Raw genomic sequence first — 17,874 nt, 5'->3', positions numbered from 1 at the left:
AGCACTTGGATATGTAAATATAACCTTGATTTAGTTTGATTCAAAATTGGAGTCTGTGTTCTTTTTCTTGTGTTGTGGTTTAAGAGTGCCAGGTCTCTAACAAGGCCATCTGTAGGTTTGGCCACGTGAGCATATTTTTCACACATGGTGACACATCACTAGGCCAATACATTTAAAGATTGAAATACTTGGGAATCAACCTAACAAAAGAGGTGAAAGATTTATACAATGAAAACTACAGAACCCTAAAGAGAGAGATAGAAGAAGATCTTAGAAGATGGAAAATGTACCCTGTTCATGGATAGGCAGAACTAACATCATCAAAATGGCGATATTACCCAAAGTTCTCTACAGGTTTAATGTGATGCCAATCAAAATCCCAAAGGCATTTCTTGTAGAAATTGATGAAGCAATCATGAAATTTATATGGAAAAACAAAAGACCCAGAATAGCAAAAGCAATTCTAAGCATGAAGTGTGAATCTGGAGGAATGGTGATACCAGATTTCAAACTGTACTACAGAGCAATAGTAACAAAAACAGCATGGTACTGGTACCAAAACAAGCAGGTGGACCAATGGTACAGAATAGAGGACACAGAGACCAATCCACAAAATTACAACTACCTTATATTTGATAAAGGGGCTAAAAGCATGCAATGGAGGAAGGATAGCATCCTCAACAAATGGTGCTGGGAAAACTGGAAATCCATATGCAACAAAATGAAGCTGAACCCCTTTCTCTCACCATGCACAAAAGTTAACTCAAAATGGATCAAAGAGCTTCATATCAAATCAGAGACTTTGTGCCTCATAGAAGAAAAATTTGGCTCTAATCTACATATTGTGGGGTCGGGCTCCAAATTCCTTAATAGGATGCCCATAGCGCAAGAGTTAATAACAAGAATAAACAAATGGGACTTACTTAAACTAAAAAGGTTTTTCTCAGCAAGAGAAACAATAAGAGAAGTAAATAGGGAGCCAACATCCTGGGAACAAATCTTTACTCCTCACACATCAGATAGAGCCCTGATTTCCAGAATATACAAATAACTCAAAAAACTTAAACAATAAGATAACAAATAACCCAATCAACAAATGGGCCAAGGACCTGAACAGACACTTCTCAGAGGAGGACATACAATCAATCAATAAGTACATGAAAAAATGCTCACCATCTCTAGCAGTCAGAGAAATGCAAATCAAAACCACCCTAAGATACCATCTCACTCCAGTAAGATTGGCAGCCATTATGAAGTCAAGCAACAATAAGTGCTGGCATGGCATTTATACACAATAGAGTATTATGCAGCACTAAAAAGTGACAAAATCATGGAATTTGCAGGAAAATGGATGGCATTAGAGCAGATCATGCTAAGTGAAGCTAGCCAATCCTTAAAAAATAAATGCCAAATGTCTTCTTTGATTTAAGGAGAGCAACTAAGAATTGACCAGGGAGGAAGAGCATGAGGAAAAGATTAACATTAAACAGAGGAGAGTGGTGGGAGGGAAAGGGAGAGAGAAGGGAAATTGCATGGAAACAGAAGGAAACCCTCAATGTTATATGAAATCACATATAAGAGGCTGTGAGCAGAAAGGGGGGAAAAACAAGGGAGAGAACTGAACAACAACAGATTAGGTAGGGAGGGAAGATGGGAGGGGAGGGGAGGGGAGGGGGGATAGTAGGGGATAGGAAAGGCAGCAGAATACAACAGTCACTAATATGGCATTATGTAAAAATGTGAATGTGTAACTGATGTGATTCTGCAATTTGTATTTGGGGTAGAAATGGGAGTTCATAACTCACTTGAATCAAATGTATGAAAGATGATACATCATGAGCTTTGTAATGTTTTGAACAACCAATAAAAAAATAAAAAATGAAAAAAATCATTGAATAAATCATTTATTGGAAAACAACAACAACAAAAATAGAGCCATACCCTGGGATGGTGGTGAAAATCATGCCAGGAGGGTCAAAAATTCTAGGCCAGCCTCTGCAACTTACCTTCACCCTCTCTCAAAATACAATTTAAAAGGGGCAGGGAATGTAGTTCAGTGTCACAGCACCCCTAAGCTCAATGACCAGTTTAAAAAAACAACACCTTGAAGAAGAATAGAGGGGAAAAAGACATAAGAAAATAGAAGAGTGTAAAAGGGTAGACATAAATGGAACTACATCAACAGTGACATTATATGGCAATTGAGTGAACAATCCTATCCTAAGGTAGAGATCAGCAGACAGAATGAAAACAAGCTCCAATTCTGGGCTATGTGCAGGGGTCACTGCTGGGATACAAATGGATAAAAGAGTTTGAAAATAAGAGAATGTGAGTCCTACACCATGAAAACAGTCCTACACTATGAAAACAGTTCTACTATACTACCTCCCCAACATCAGGCAAAATATTTTAAAACCAAAATTTATTGAAAGATAGCAGTCACGAGACATATACACATGAGCTTAAGGTGTTCCTGAAGTCTCCATCCTCTTTCCCAATGCCAATCCAATAATGAGGACAAGCTGTGAGATGACAAGAAAAAAAAAAACTTGTTTGCTAGCAAAGGAGCAGCAAAATGACTACTGTCCCAGAGGCTGGGATTCTGCCAATCAGAAAAAAGAGTAGGCTTTTCTTTTTGGATGGAACCCAGAGGTGCCAGGAATGAACTCGGGGGCATCAATCTGTGAGCCACATCCCCAGCCTCATTTTATATTTTATTTAGAGCCTGAGTCTCACTGAGTTGCTTAGCACCTGGCCATTGCTGTGGCTGCCTGTGCACTCTTGATCCTCCTTCCTCAGCCTCCCTAGTGGCTGGGATTAAGGCATCACCACCACACCTGGCACAAAGCAAAATATTTCATTAACGAGATGGTATGCCCTTAGTTTGATGTCAAATAGCGTTTAGAATTTGGTTCTGTGTTTGTTTGGGTTTGCTATTGCAGAAACCCAAAACACACACCGGGACACACAAAGGCCTGTAGAGTCCACATAATGTTAGATGATCCACCCTCGTGGCCTCCCCGGGATATGAAAGCAACATGTACCTCCTTTCACGTTCTTACCAATATGAACCATTTAGAGTCAGCTGAAAATGCAAGCTGACTTTGGCACCTGAAAGAGGACCTCATGTCTGACAGAAGAGTCGGGTGTCACAAGGACAATGAGAGGGGAAGCAATGACAGAATGACTGACGTGCCACATCTTCCTCCCATGTGAAGGTTGAGATCTGGAGGGCGCTCCTGCCAAGGGAAGAGTGACACACAGGTCTTGGGCTGGGGATCAGGGACCAGGCCACCTGGGTTGCCGATATGATCTGGGGTTCTGCACAGACCGCTGCAACACCCATTTCCATGACAGTGACAATCCCAGGCCTGCCTAAGTGCCTCATCCCCATATTTCATCAGGTCATGTGACCCAGAACAAGTAATATAGTGAAAATTAGACCCAACTCTGCCCCAGATCTTCTTCCTTGCTGTTTGGGTGCATACACCCTTGGGCTCTGGCCTGTTCAAACAATCGAGTAGGAGGGTGAGACCCAGATGGGTGTCAGGGAGTCCTGCTGGATGACCAGCTTTCCCATGGTCAGGACAGCCACAAAGGGCTTGGGGTTGAGGTGGGGCTGTCCTCTGGCAGCAAGGGCAGCTCAACAGCCAAGACACAAGGGTTTCCCTGGAGGGGGATTTGGAGTGGGGGGAGAGGACTGAGACTCTGCTGCCCACCCCACTGCCAGCCCATCCATACTAGATGCCTGGCCAGAAAACACCCCGAGGAATCCTCTCAGCCCACTTTTTCTAGTTTTAAAGTGAAAGGTAGAGGGACTGAGTGCATGGGGATTGCCTTGATCTGGAGGAAGCTCAGACTACACATGGGCTTAAGAAGTCAGACAGCTGGACAGGGATCCTGGCTCCATCCCTGGTCCCTGTGATGGGTGTGTCTCAAGAGGCTTGGTTTCCTTCTGTGTGAAGGGGGGTCAGACAATGAGGTGATGCTGTGCTGCTCCGGCTGAAGAGACCAGAATTGTGCTAAAGACCATGCTCTGCTCAAGGTTGTCTCCTACCTTGGGCTTGGTCAGAGAGCCTTGGATGGCTTCATGCTGAGGGCCATTGCCAAGTAGGAATGACGCATCAAAATTTCCTTGCTGGCATACCCCATGTTAAATGGATTTCGCTGTTGACATTGCATGTAAGGTGACCTTGCTCAAGGACCAAGGCGGATCCGGGTTTAGAGCTGATCAGGTTTGAGGAAGTATCCCGGTCCTTGGGTTTAGGGCATTCCCGGTTTAAGACAATAGGGGTTTTAGGGAAGTTGGAGGTTGAAGATTATTGCTGCCGGGATTAGGGTGTTCCTGCTGCCTGAGCTCCCTTTGAGTTCTCGAGAGATTCAGAAAGGATATTGGAAAAAAAGCCTCGTGGAGTAGGTGAATTGGGGGCAGAAGAACTGGGCTTTCCCCAGAACGTGTGTAGAGGCCGGTGTGAGTTCGGGAATAAAGAATTGCTGTTTGAATCTACAAAGCTGTGTGGTGGCTCGTGATTCTGTGCCCAGCCAAGACATTGGCAGCTTCAGTCTCAGGCCTCCTGGTTTCCTAAAGCTAAATGATTTGTGGCCTCTTCTACTTGTTGGCAGGTGATGCTTGGGGCCCTTTTCCACAGGACAGGGTCATCTGGTCACTGTTGAATAATGAAAGCTGGAGCACAATGAGTTGTGGGGGTGAGGAGACCGGCCCACGGTCCTGAGGATGGCCCTGTGAACCCCCAACCTCCCTCACAGTCTCCTGGCCTGCAGGTCAAAGCCCTGTCAGTGGAAGAAGCTCCTCACACAAGGTCAGGTGCACCCTCTTCCACAGCAGCAGGTGAAGCTGGGGCTAAAGGAGCTCCATTGAGTCCTTCCAGCTCTGATGAGATGGGAAAACTGGGATCCTCTTCCTGGGATCCCAGGAAGGTTATGAAAAGAGCACATGTCCCCATCCCTCATCCCTGACAGCCCTTTCCCACATCCTCTCATTCTCATGAGCCAGGGAAACCTTTAATTTTCATAACTAGTTGATGCTGTAGTTGGACATGATACTAAAATGTGTCCTCTAGAGCTTTGGAGATGTTCTGTAACCTCACTTGCAGTGGAAGCATAAATGAGAGTCAGTCTCAATCATTCCTCCTGCATTAAGAACTCCTGCAGGGCTGGGGATATGGCTCAGGCCGTAGCACGCTCACCTGGCATGCGTGCGCCCCGGGTTCGATCCTCAGCACCACATACAAACAAAGATGTTGTGTCAGCTGAAAAATAAATATTGAAATTGTCTCCTCTCCTCTCTCTCTCTCTGTCTAAAAAAAAGAAAGAAATCCTGCAAGAGGAGTGTGGGAAGAGCACCCCCTGCCAGGCTCCTGCGGGATCACACAGCTGCCCTGCTCTCAGCATCCATGTTAACCTTGGACTGTGTCACTTGAGCAGGGAGTAGTAAGGGACCTCAGATTCCTCAGGCTTCAGAGGTGCTGGGCGTTTGCACAGAGCAAGTGGATAACCTCGGGAAAACAGGGGAGATAAAATAACACAGCCAGACTCAGTGAGACCCATTCTGTGGGAGGCCAAACTAGCATGTGACTCTATCTGTCTCCCTTTCTGATTGGTGTGGCATCATCATTATTCACTCTGTCATCTGGTTGCATAAGTAACCCAGATGATAGCCCCAATCTTTGGGGTCGTGTGACTGTGTCCTCTTGCATAGGCGAGCCTTCCTACATCCCTGTGGGTCGAGCTATGCTCACCTGTCCCTTTGTGATATGATTTTTGCGTGTCCCCTTCTCTTGCTCTGCTTTTTTTGTGTGGCCTTCCTAGATGTCAGTCAACCTGCAAAAATTAACAATTAGCATTTTTAAAACCATTCTTAGGAAACACCATAAAGAGTAGCAGAAATATCTCAGGAGTTCACAATTCAGAATTCAATTTGAATTTGTCAATCATTTTATTATGGATACACTAGAGTTCCTCTTATAGTCTGGATACTAGGAAATAATTAAATATGTAATGTGAAATGTTTTCTCCTGCTCAGCAACTTGTTTTTTCTTTTTTTTAAAATATTTTCACATGTATGATCTTTTGAACAGCCACAACAATGTTTATACCAGATCAATATACTAGACTAAGGACCAACCTAGGTGTCCCTCCAAAGATCAATGGATAAAGAAAATGTGGTATATATAATTAATGGAATATCAGTCAGGTTGAAACTAGACTAAAATCACAGCATTTGCTAGTAAACGGTTGGAGTTGGAGAATATCATGCTAAGTGAAATAAGACAATCCCACAACACCAAAGAGGAATGTTTTCTCTAATATGCAGATGCTAATTCAGGAGTGATGGGGCACTAGGGCAGAATAGTTTTACCTTAGATTAGGTTGAGGGAAGTGATGGGAGGAAGGGGAGAGGGATACGGGGACAGGAAAGATAGTAGTAGAATGAAACAGACATCATTACTGTATTATATATTTGATTACATGACTAATATGATTCTGCAACATGTACACACAGAATAAAGCGAAATGATATTCCATCCACGTATGATATATCAAACTTCATATATGCACTCTAATGTCATGTACAACTAATTAAACAAATAAAAAATTATAATTTTTTTCACAAAAAGTTGTATGTATAATTATAATAACTATAATAATGTATTAATTATATTTTGATGTACACATACATTTTGGGATGGTTAAATATAGAAACTGTTCTCATGTTCTTTTAAAAATTGGAGGAGATATTCTTTATGTCAAATTTCCTGTTCTTACTGGTGAGGTGGTACATGCCCATAATTCCAGTGGCTCAGGAGGCTGGACCAGGAAGATTATGAGTTCAAAGCCAGGCTCTGCAAGTTAGCAAGGCCCTGAGCAACACCATGAGACCCTGTCTCTGAATAAAATATAAAGAATAGCAGGAGATGTGGCTTAGTGCTTAAATGTCCATGGGTTTAATCTTCATTAAGATAGAAGAAAGAAAGAAAGAAGAAACAATGAACAAGTATTCATAATTTGTTTTATTTGGTTTAATGCAATTTCTAAGGTATGTTATTCTCTTTCAAGATCATCAAAATTTCCCCTCATTTTTGCCCTGAGAATTCTAGTATATTCAGTATTTTGATTTCTGAATGCTCCATGAGTGTATTTTTTTCACTTTTTAAATTTGTTCTCTTTTGATACACATGATACTAGAGTGTATTTTGGCCTTTTATGCATAAATAGGCTATAACTTATTCTAAGTAGGATCCCTGTCTTGTGGGTGAACATGATGTGGAGTTACCTTGGTTGTGTATTCAAAAAGAAACATAGGAAACTAATGACCCATAAAATCTGCTTTCTTCACTCTTCCCCTTCTGCCTTCCCTTCTTTCTCTTTAGTCTAAAGCAATAGACTTCTATTTTTTGTGTCCCCACCTTCCCTGGTTGTGTGTAACCATCCACGTATATGTAGAAACATTCAGCCTTTGGTTTTGGGGGGTTGGCTTCTTTCACTTTGCATGATAGACTCCACTTTCATCCATTTACCAGTCAAGGGCATATTTCATTCTTATTTAGAGTTGAGTAATATTCTAATTTTCTCAATTATTCTGTTCAAGGGCATCTAAGCTGATTGCATACTTTTGGTATTGTCAATTCAGTTGCTATAAACATTGATGTGCCTGCATCACTGAACTATGCTGATTTTAATTTGGGGGGTATAAGCTGAGGAGTGGGATAACTGGGTCAAATGGTAGCTCCATTCCAACTTTTCTAAGGAATCTCCCTACTGCTTTGCAGAGTCCATGCACCCATTTTCAGTCTGACCAACAATTTGAGAGTCTGGCTTTTCCTCCCCATTCTTATTTATATTTACTTGTGTTCCTGATAATTGTCATCCTGACTGGAGTGAGATAGAATCTCAGTGTAGTTTTCACTTGTATTTCTCTAATTCCTAAAGATGGCAACCTTTTATTCACATATTTGTTGATCATAGATGACTGTGTGTTTAATGTGTGACTGATGCTGGGGCTCCAGGTTCATCCTGTTGCAGATGAACATTTAACTTTCCTAGAAACCTTTTAGAAAACACTTCTTTCCTCATTGATGGTTGCAATCCGATTGCTAAAATGAATTACTGACAAATGTGTTCATCATCCAATCTTCAAATATTTCCATTCATTTATAGGAATCTGTTCTCATGCTACAGCTCCATGGCTTGATCACTGTAGTTTTTTAGTGAACATTGATGTCACTGTGTTAATGTTGAACCAGGATGAAATGAAAAGATCACCAACTTCAATTTTAAATCAAAATAAAGCAAGCTTGTATTGTGTACACAAAAGCAGTACACAAGTGGCTGTCTCTCCCAAAGCTAGGGTACAGATCAGCACCCCAGATCTTCAGGTGAAAGATTTTATAGCTCCAAATGTTACAATGGTGGAGGAGTGCCTTGGGAATTTACAGCTAATAGAATTCTGGCAAGCATAATACAAAGGCAGATAGCAGGTTAATAATCTACATGGCTTAATGTTTCATGGTAGGGAGTAAATTGAGATTCCAACATCAGAATTTATGAGTTGCTGCTGGGGTTTTAGGGAGGATTGTTACCTTGTCAAAAACAGACAGGTATGGGTGAGTTCAAAGCCCAGGCAGGAATTTCAAACAAGTTTAAACAGGCTGTCAGGCCAAACAGAAATCTTAGTATTTTTAAGCAAAACAGAAATGAAGTTTTCTTAACTCTTTCAAGAGATGACTCCAAATCCTAAAAAGAATGGAATTTCATTTGGTTCATCATTAAAGCACAGAATTTTCTCATGCATTTTAAAAATAAAATATAATATAATAAAATAAATATATAATAAAATAAATAAATAATATAATATATAAATAATAAAATAAATAAAATAAAATATAAAAAATAAATGTTAAAAAATTCAAAAAATTGGGCTGGGGATGTGGCTCAAGCAGTAGCGCGCTCGCCAGGCATGCGTGCAGCCCGGGTTCGATCCTCAGCACCACATACCAACAAAGATGTTGTGTCCGCTGAGAACTAAAAAATAAATATTAAAAATTCTCTCTCACTCTCTCTTTAAAAAAAAATTCAAAAAATAAATCCATTATATACAATAAGATTTAAGAAAAAAGCCTGAGTAGTGATGCTCTTACCATTTGGCTGGAAACACATTGCTTCACCCTAACTCTCCCTAGACTTGAGCACTGATAATTCAGTGAGAAATAAACATTCATCAAGCTCAGGACTGAATGTGAGTCCACGTGAAGTGAGGCCTCCAAGAAGTGAAAAGGAAGGGGTGCCCTCAGTTCATGTCTGTCTACAATCGGATGTGGATTCAGTCCTTTGTCAACAAAAGTAAAAACAATAATGCTTACCTTGAAAGAGGTAGCAAGGCTGAGAGAGGATGCAGCTCAGTGGTAATGAACCCAATGCCCAGTACTGCAACAAATAAACAGATGCATAAAAAGGCACTTGTTGTGGCTCACATCTATAATGCTAGAGACTCAGGAGCCTGAGTCAGGAAGATCTTTTGTTTGAGGTCAGCCCCAGAATTTAGTGAAACTCTGTATCAAAAAAGAAAAAGCACCAGGTGCAGTGGAATGCATCTGTAATTCCACTGGCCCAAGAGGGTTAGACAGGATTATGGGTTCAAATACAGTCTCAGGAATTTAGTGATGGCCTAAGCAACTCACCAAGACACTGTCTCTAAATGAAATATAACGGTGCATCTGGGGATGTGGCCTAGTGATTAAGAACCCCTTGTCTGGGCTGCAGATGTGTCTCAAGCAGCACAACGCTCAGCTGGCATGAGCTGGGTGCTGGGTTTGATCCTCAGCACTGTTGGGACCTCTGCTGACCATGGAAGTGCAATTGCTGGGAAAAAAGAAATCCCCAGTCTTGTGATTCTGGTTTTATGATTCTCCATGTACATGACAGAGCTTGAGAAATGGCTTCCATATACGTGCCTGAATGGCCCCAAGATATGGCTTCCACAAACACAAAGAATAACTCCACAGCAACAGGGCACACATATCTAATGGGGTATTGTTTCTGCAACTTAGGGTAACGGGGCTCTGTTTCTGTAACTGGGGTACCCTCTGATCTCTGACTGGCCCCTGCCGTTGCCCCCACTTCCCTTCTCCTCTCAAGTCCTCTCCCTCCACAATAAACTGAGTTGCTGTGCCATCTCGGCAGACTCAACTCCTGACTCTGTGCATGGAGACACTCACTAGCTGGTCTAGTGATTCTCCCCAACCTCTGTCGGAGGGCGGTCCAACACAGCACCACATAAAAAAATTAAAAAATAAAGATGATGTGTCCACTGAAAACTAAAAAATAAATATTAAAAATTCTCTGTATATATATTTCTTTTTTAAGAAAGATCCCGTTGTACTAAAGAGAGTGATAGAGAGAAAATAGAAAGACAAAAATCAGAAAGTAGGGGCTGAGGATATGGCTCAAGCAGTAGCACGCTCGCCTGGCATGCGTGCGGCCCGGGTTCCATCCTCAGCACCACATACAAACGAAGATGTTGTGTCCGCCGAAAGCTAAAAAATAAATAAAAAATAAAAAAATCAGAAAGTAGATTGTATTCACACAATTCCAACAAGTTCCTCATGGGCCCCACACTCATTACCAAGTACTTAGGGTCTGTGTGATATTGGTACTTCTGTGAAAATTTGAAAAAAAAATAATTTTTCTTATGATCTAGAGACATAAAAAAAAGGGACTTGAAAATTTCAACTAGGCTTGGTAGAATGGGTTTGGAAACAGTAGTCACAACTTATATAGCTAAGTTAAACTGTCATTACTTTAACTTAACCACTTCAACTGAGTTTCTTGCAAATGTGACTGCCATTGGGGTAAAGGTTCAGAGACCACATTGCTCTGGTTGTAGATTAGTGTGAAGTCAGCTTGAGCAACCGAGTCCAACACTGTATCAAGGAAAAAAATGAAGGTAACCTTGGTGAGGGTGTAGCTCAGTGGTAAAGTAGACATGGGTTCAATCCCCTGAGGAGACCAGTGACAGTGATTGGGAGACAAGTGTCTGAGATTGGGGTCTCTGATGACTTCATGGCAGTTCCATGCTCAGTGACTGGGAAGGTTTCCATGCAAAAGTATAGGATGCCTGGTTGCTATGGTAATGCTCTCCATGGGGGTAACTCTGTGGTGAGAGTCTTCTCAGCTTTGAACTTATTCTCAGGCACACAGCTCCTGGGAATAAAGGAACTTCCTGGCTAAGACAACCACAATGTTTCACCAGTTCTTCTGCTCCTGGATCTGCCCAGAAATTAGTAACCTTAAACGATGGACTTTCTTGAGAGCTGCATAGTGCTCATAACATTGTGCATTGCAACTGTGGAATGTAACTGAAGAAATAGCTGCATACTGTTGCTAACTGTGTAACTTTCATGAATACAAAGAATAATGCTCGCATAGTCTTTAATCTGATTAATGAGATATATATAATAAAGATTGCTGGTGTAATACTTTAGACCTGCTGCTCCATTAGAGAGGAGTGCTCCACCTGATCCCGGCTGTTCTATCTTCAAGTTCTGCATGTGTTACTCTTTATTTCTTCCAATCTCCCATAAGCCTTGGCAAAACCTGCAACTTTGGCCACACTGGTCGCAGCAATACCAAGTAACAAAAATAAATAAATAAAGTAAACATCATCAATTTACAATTCAATTACTTCATATGTTTTTTGATACGTTAAAACAAAATGTATGGAAACTAACATTTCCAATAAAATGTGATGTGCTTCTCAGGATATTTAATAGTCTAATATTTTCCAATTTGTTAAATATTGAAAAACCAGAATTATATCTAGGCATCCTGAAATCTTTAAACACAGTCACTGATAATCACAGAGAATCAATGAAATGCCAACTACAGAAACACAGATATTCTCTATCTCAACTTTTGCCTGGGGTACATTACTGCTAATTTGATGTGGCTCCATGTCTACGTATTCATGCTCAATACCAAATATAATGAAAATTACTAATCCTATCTAATTAACAACTGGTATATATTTTGGCCTCAGATTTGGCTAATATTTTCTGTTTTCTCTATTTCAATAGCATTCTAATGCAAATTGCCCTTATCACTACCAGCACCAAATAAATTTTCAGACTACTCATCAGCTTTTCACAAGTGACCTGAGCAGAGACTCAAGCATCACGATTTTGCAAGAGCACATCCTAAATTGCTGACTTCCACCTCCAAGGGTCCTTGATACACTTCTTAAAGACAAGAATATCTGACACCTCTTAGACTGCATGGGACCATGTGGCAATGTGTTCTGCACTTATCAGTTTCACTTGAGCTCCCCAATGACATCATGTATAAATCAGAGACCTCCATATGGAATTCCGCCACCAACTCTCTGAAAACACAGGCACTTTTAGCACCTTCAGAACCTCCTGCACAACAGAAGCTTCCACAAACTCTTTATGATAAGGACATTGTGGCCACTTGTGATGACTACCAATTACTGAGGGTTCCTAGAGCAGGATGCTGCCCCTTATGGACCTTGCCTTATTATTTTTTTTTAAACCATAGACTTGCTTTTTCTTGAATTTTACAGAGATCCTAAATTAGTAAACCATGCCTGAGAATCCAAAGAAGAAAACAGTATAATGGACAAGCCCATCCATCCATAAGACAGTTTATTAAATCTTGGTTCCTAATGTATTTTTCTTGGAGGTACTGGGAATTGAACTCGGGGACACAACCACTGAGACACCTCCCAGCCTTCTTTTTAATTTATTATTTGAGTTTTTTAGAGACCGCGTCGCACTGAGTTCTTTACTCTTTGTAATCCTGGTAAGTCACCTTACAAATCACAACACTTGGGCTAAGGTTGTGGTTCAGTAGTTGACAACATGCCTAGCATGTGTGAGGCACTGGGTTTGATTCTTAGGACGACATATAATTAAATAAATAAATGTCCACCGACAAGTAAGAAATAATTTTTAAAAAATGAATAAATGGGCAAGGGACATGGCCTCAAATTGTAGTGTGATCACCTGGCATGCGTGGGGCACTGGATTCGATCCTCAGCACAACATAAAAATAAATTAAAGATGTTGTGTCCACTGAAAACTAAAAAATAAGTAATAAAAATTCTCTTTAAAAAAATGAAAAGAAAGCAAAATCCTACTGCCTAAGAATCTTGCGCAACTGGGATTTCAGGTGTATACTACAGAACTGGGGGATTCACAAGAATTTTGAGGATTTCACAGTCTTTCATAAAATTTTAACAAGAGTGGAATTTAAGTCTGCTGCAAGTCTTTAAAACTTCTAGTACACTGTATCATTAAATAAACCTCTCCATATTCATCTCAGTTTGTTTCACATAAGCATCACAGTACAAAAGTTTGTGACAAAGTGCATATATGAAAGGAAAATATGTGATTAAAGGTCCAAGAGGTGACTTGTTATTGTGTTTGGCCCCCAAATCATGTATTCAGTGTGACACAGAATATTTTAATTGTCATTTAATCATTATATATTCTCACTACTTGCTCTCCTAAAAACCCAAACCCATCATAAGGTGGCCATCCACATGTCAGTCCACATGCCAACACTATTAACCAAAAGGGGTAGGCAGATCCTGTCAGAAGATTCTGTAGCCCTCTTAGGAGTCTGATTCCTGCACTCATGTACTCACCAAGACTGAATTCCTACAAAGAATGCTGGCACCCTACGACAGTAGCATTCACTCCAGTTCCTCACACTGCCCAGGAGCAAGCCTGCAACTTCATATATGATGTCACAGGGCAACTCTTAGACAATATAAAGGAGTAGAGATAATACCATGCATCTTATCTGATCATAATGGAATGAAACTGAAAATCAATGATAAAAGAAGGAAGGAAAAATCATGCATCACTTGGAGAATGAACAATAGGTTACTGAATGATCAATGGGTTTTAGAAGACATCAAGGAGGAAATTAAAAACTTCTTAGAGTTAAATGAAAACACAGACACAACATATCGGAATCTATGGGACACATTGAAAGAAGTTCTAAGAGGAAAATTCATTGCTTGGAGTTCATTCCTTAAAAAAAGAAAAAACCAACAAATAAATGAATTCATACTTCATCTCAAAGTATCCTAGAAAAAGAAGAGCAAAACAACAGCAAAAGAAGTAGAAGGCAAGAAATCATTAAAATCAGAGCTGAATTTAATGAAATCAAAACAAAAGAAACAATTGAAAAAATTGACAAAACTAAAAGTTGGTTCTTTGAAAAAATAAATAAAATCGACAGACCCTTAGCCATGCTAACGAAGAGAAGAAGAGAGAACTCAAATTACTAGCATACGGGATGAAAAAGGCAACATCACAACAGACACTTCAGAAGTACAGAAGATAATCAGAAATTATTTTGAATCCCTATACTCCAATAAAATAGAAGATAGTGAAGGCATAGATAAATTTCTTAAGTCATATGATCTGCCCAGATTAGGTCAGGAGGATATAGACAACCTAAACAGACCAATAACAATAGAGGAAATAGAAGAAACCATCAAAAGACTACCAACTAAGAAAAGCCCAGGACCGGATGGGTATACAGCAGAGTTTTACAAAACCTTTAAAGAGGAACTCACACCAATACTTTTCAAGCTATTTCAGGAAATAGAAAAAGAGTGAGAACTTAAAAATACATTCTACGAGGCCAACATCACCCTAATGCCTAAACCAGACAAAGACACTTCAAAGAAAGAAAACTATAGACCAATATCTCTAATGAACCTAGATGCAAAAATACTCAATAAAATTCTGGCGAATCGGATTCAAAAACATATCAAAAAATTACACACCATGATCAAGTAGGATTCATCCCTGGGATGCAAGGCTGGTTCAGTATACGGAAATCAATAAATGTTATTCACCACATCAATAGATTTAAAAATAAGAACCATATGATCATTGATAGATGCAGAAAAAACATTCGACAAAGTACAGCATCCCTTTACGTTCAAAACCCTAGAAAAATTAGGGATAACAGGATCATACCTCAACATTGTAAAAGCAATCTCTGATAAGCCACAGGCCAGCATCATTCTGAATGGAGAAAAATTGAAGGCATTCCCTCTAAGATCTGGTACAAGACAGGGATGCCCTCTCTCACCACTTCTGTTCAACATAGTCCTCGAAACGCTGGCCAGAGCAATTAGACAGATGAAAGAAATTAAAGGCATAAAAATAGGAAAAGAAGAACTTAAATTATCACTATTTGCAGATGACATGATTCTATACCTAGCAGACCCAAAAGGGTCTACAAAGAAACTATTAGAGCTAATGAATGAATTCAGCAAAGTGGCAGGATATAAAATCAACATGCATAAATTAAATGCATTCCTGTATATCAGCGACAAATCCTCTGAAACGGAAATGAGGACAACCACTCCATTCACAATATCCTCAAAAATAATAAAATACTTGGGAATCAACCTAACAAAAGAGGTGAAAGACTTATACAATGAAAACTACAGAACCCTAAAGAGAGATATAGAAGAAACCTTAGAAGATGGAAAAATATACCCTGTTCATGGATAGGCAGAACTAACATCATCAAAATGGCGATATTACCAAAAGTTCTCTACAAGTTCAATGCAATGCCAATCAAAATCCCAACAGCATTTCTTGTAGAAATAGATAAAGCAATCATGAAATTCATAGGGAATAATAAAAGACCCAGAATAGCAAAAACAATTCTAAGCAGGAAGTGTGAATCAGGCGGTATAGCGATACCAGACTTCAAACTATACTACAGAGCAATAGTAACAAAAACAGCATGGTACTGGTACCAAAACAGGCGGGTGGACCAATGGTACAGAATAGAGGACACAGTAACCAATCCACAAAACTACAACTATCTTATATTTGATAAAGGGGCTAAAAATATGCAATGGAGGAAGGATAGCATCTTCAACAAATGGTGCTGGGAAAACTGGAAATCCATTTGCATCAAAATGAAACTGAATCTCTTTCTCTCGCCATGCACAAAAGTTAACTCAAAATGGATCAAGGAGCTTGATATGAAATGAGAGACACGGCGTCTGATAGAAGAAAAAGTTGGCTATGACCTACATACTGTGGGGTCGGGCTCCAAATTCCTCAACAGGACACCCATAGTGCAAGAGTTAACAACTAGAATCAACAAATGGGACTTACTCAAACTAAAAAGTTTTTTCTCAGCAAAAGAAACAATAAGAGAGGTAAACAAGGAGCCTACATCCTGGGAACAAATCTTTACTCCACACACTTCAGATAGAGCCCTAAAATCCAGAGTATACAAAGAACTCAAAAAATTAGACAATAAGATAACAAATAACCCAATCAACAAATGGGCCAAGGACCTGAACAGACACTTCTCAGAGGAGGACAAACAATCAATCAATAAGTACATGAAAAAATGCTCAGCATCTCTAGCAGTCAGAGAAATGCAAATCAAAACCACCCTAAGATACCATCTCACTCCAGTAAGATTGGCAGCCATTATGAAGTCCAACAACAACAAGTGCTGGAGAGGATGGGGGGAAAAGGGTACATTTGTTCATTGTTGGTGGGACTGCAAATTGGTGCAGCCAATTTGGTAAGCAATATGGAGATTTCTTGGAAAGCTGGGAATGGAACCACCATTTGACCCAGCTATTCCCCTTCATGGTCTATTCCCTAAAGACCTAATAAGAGCATGCTACAGGGACACTGCTACATCGATGTTCATAGCAGCACAATTCACGATAGCAAGATTGTGGAACCAACCTAGATGCCCTTCAATAGATGAATGGATTAAAAAATGTGGCATTTATACACAATGGAGTATTACTCTGCATTAAAAAATGACAAAAATCATAGAATTTAGAGGGAAATGGATGGCATTAGAGTAGATTATGCTAAGTGAAGCTAGCCAATCCTTAAAAAACAAATGCCAAATGACTTCTTTGATATAAGGGGAGTAACCAAGGACAGGGTAGGAACGAAGAGCTTGAGAAGATGATTAACATCAAACAGGGATGAGAGATGGCAGGGAAAGGGAGTGAGAAGGGAAATCGCATGGAAATGGAAGGTGATCCTCACGGTTATACAAAATTACATATAAGAGGAAATCAGGGGTAAGAGAAGAATAATACAAGTGGAAGAAATGATTTACAGTAGAGGGGGTAGAGAGAGAAAAGGGGAGGGGAGGGGAGGGGGGATAGTAGAGAATAGGATAGACAGCAGAATACATCAGACACTAGAATGGCAACATGTAAATCAATGGAAGTGTAACTGATGTGATACAGCAATCTGTATACAGGGTAAAAATGGGAGTTCATAACCCACTTGAATCAAACTGTGAAATATGATATATTAAGAACTATGTAATGTTTTGAACGACCAACAATAAAAAAAAAAAAGAGGGCTGGGGTTGTGGCTCAATGGTAGAGAGCTTGCCTAGCTTGCATGAGGCCCTGGGTTCGATCCTCAGCACCACATAAAAATAAATAAAGGTATTGTGTCCAACTACAACTAAAAAAAAAAAAAAAAAAAAAAGAAAAAGAAAATCAGCACACAATTTTCCCAGGGCTAGTGAGCTACTCTAAACAGAGAGAAATCAAGCCTGGGTTTTCTGGAATATTCCACCTAAGTATTATTGATGGGGAGAAATTTAAGTTGGATGAAGTTTTTTTTTAAAATTTCACTGGTATAAAAGACCTTTAAGAAGTAAGAGACCATCTAAAATTGTAAAGGAGACACCTGCAGAGCTGCATCTGCTGATGTGGTCATCAGTGGGGTTCACACACACAGCAACAGCAAACTCACCACCAGATCTACAGGCGTGCTCAGTGCTAGAATGCCTGCCTAGCAT

The 17,874-nt window shown here is 40.1% G+C and overlaps 1 protein-coding gene across 8 annotated transcripts in view; it reads right to left on the bottom strand.

Moving 5' to 3' along the window:
* The window catches only part of LOC308639067 (zinc finger protein 124-like), a 216,794-nt gene that overhangs the window by 157,092 nt on the left and 41,828 nt on the right, over window positions 1-17,874 (bottom strand). Inside the window, exon 4 of one of the 8 annotated variants that reach the window (XM_081277051.1) lies at window positions 5,327-5,841. The exons of the other annotated variants lie outside the window; for them this stretch is intronic. Coding sequence (XP_081133177.1) covers window positions 5,826-5,841 — 16 coding nt within the window. The 3' untranslated portion in view covers window positions 5,327-5,825. Of the gene's footprint in view, window positions 1-5,326; window positions 5,842-17,874 lie in introns of those variants that run through there. 8 annotated transcript variants of the gene reach the window in all.

The sequence above is a fragment of the Spermophilus citellus genome (assembly GCF_964194105.1).
Source record: "Spermophilus citellus genome assembly, chromosome: X".
Classification (NCBI taxonomy): Eukaryota; Metazoa; Chordata; class Mammalia; order Rodentia; family Sciuridae; genus Spermophilus; species Spermophilus citellus.
Note: the sequence above shows the minus strand (reverse complement) of the source record. Positions and strands in the feature narration are given on the sequence as shown.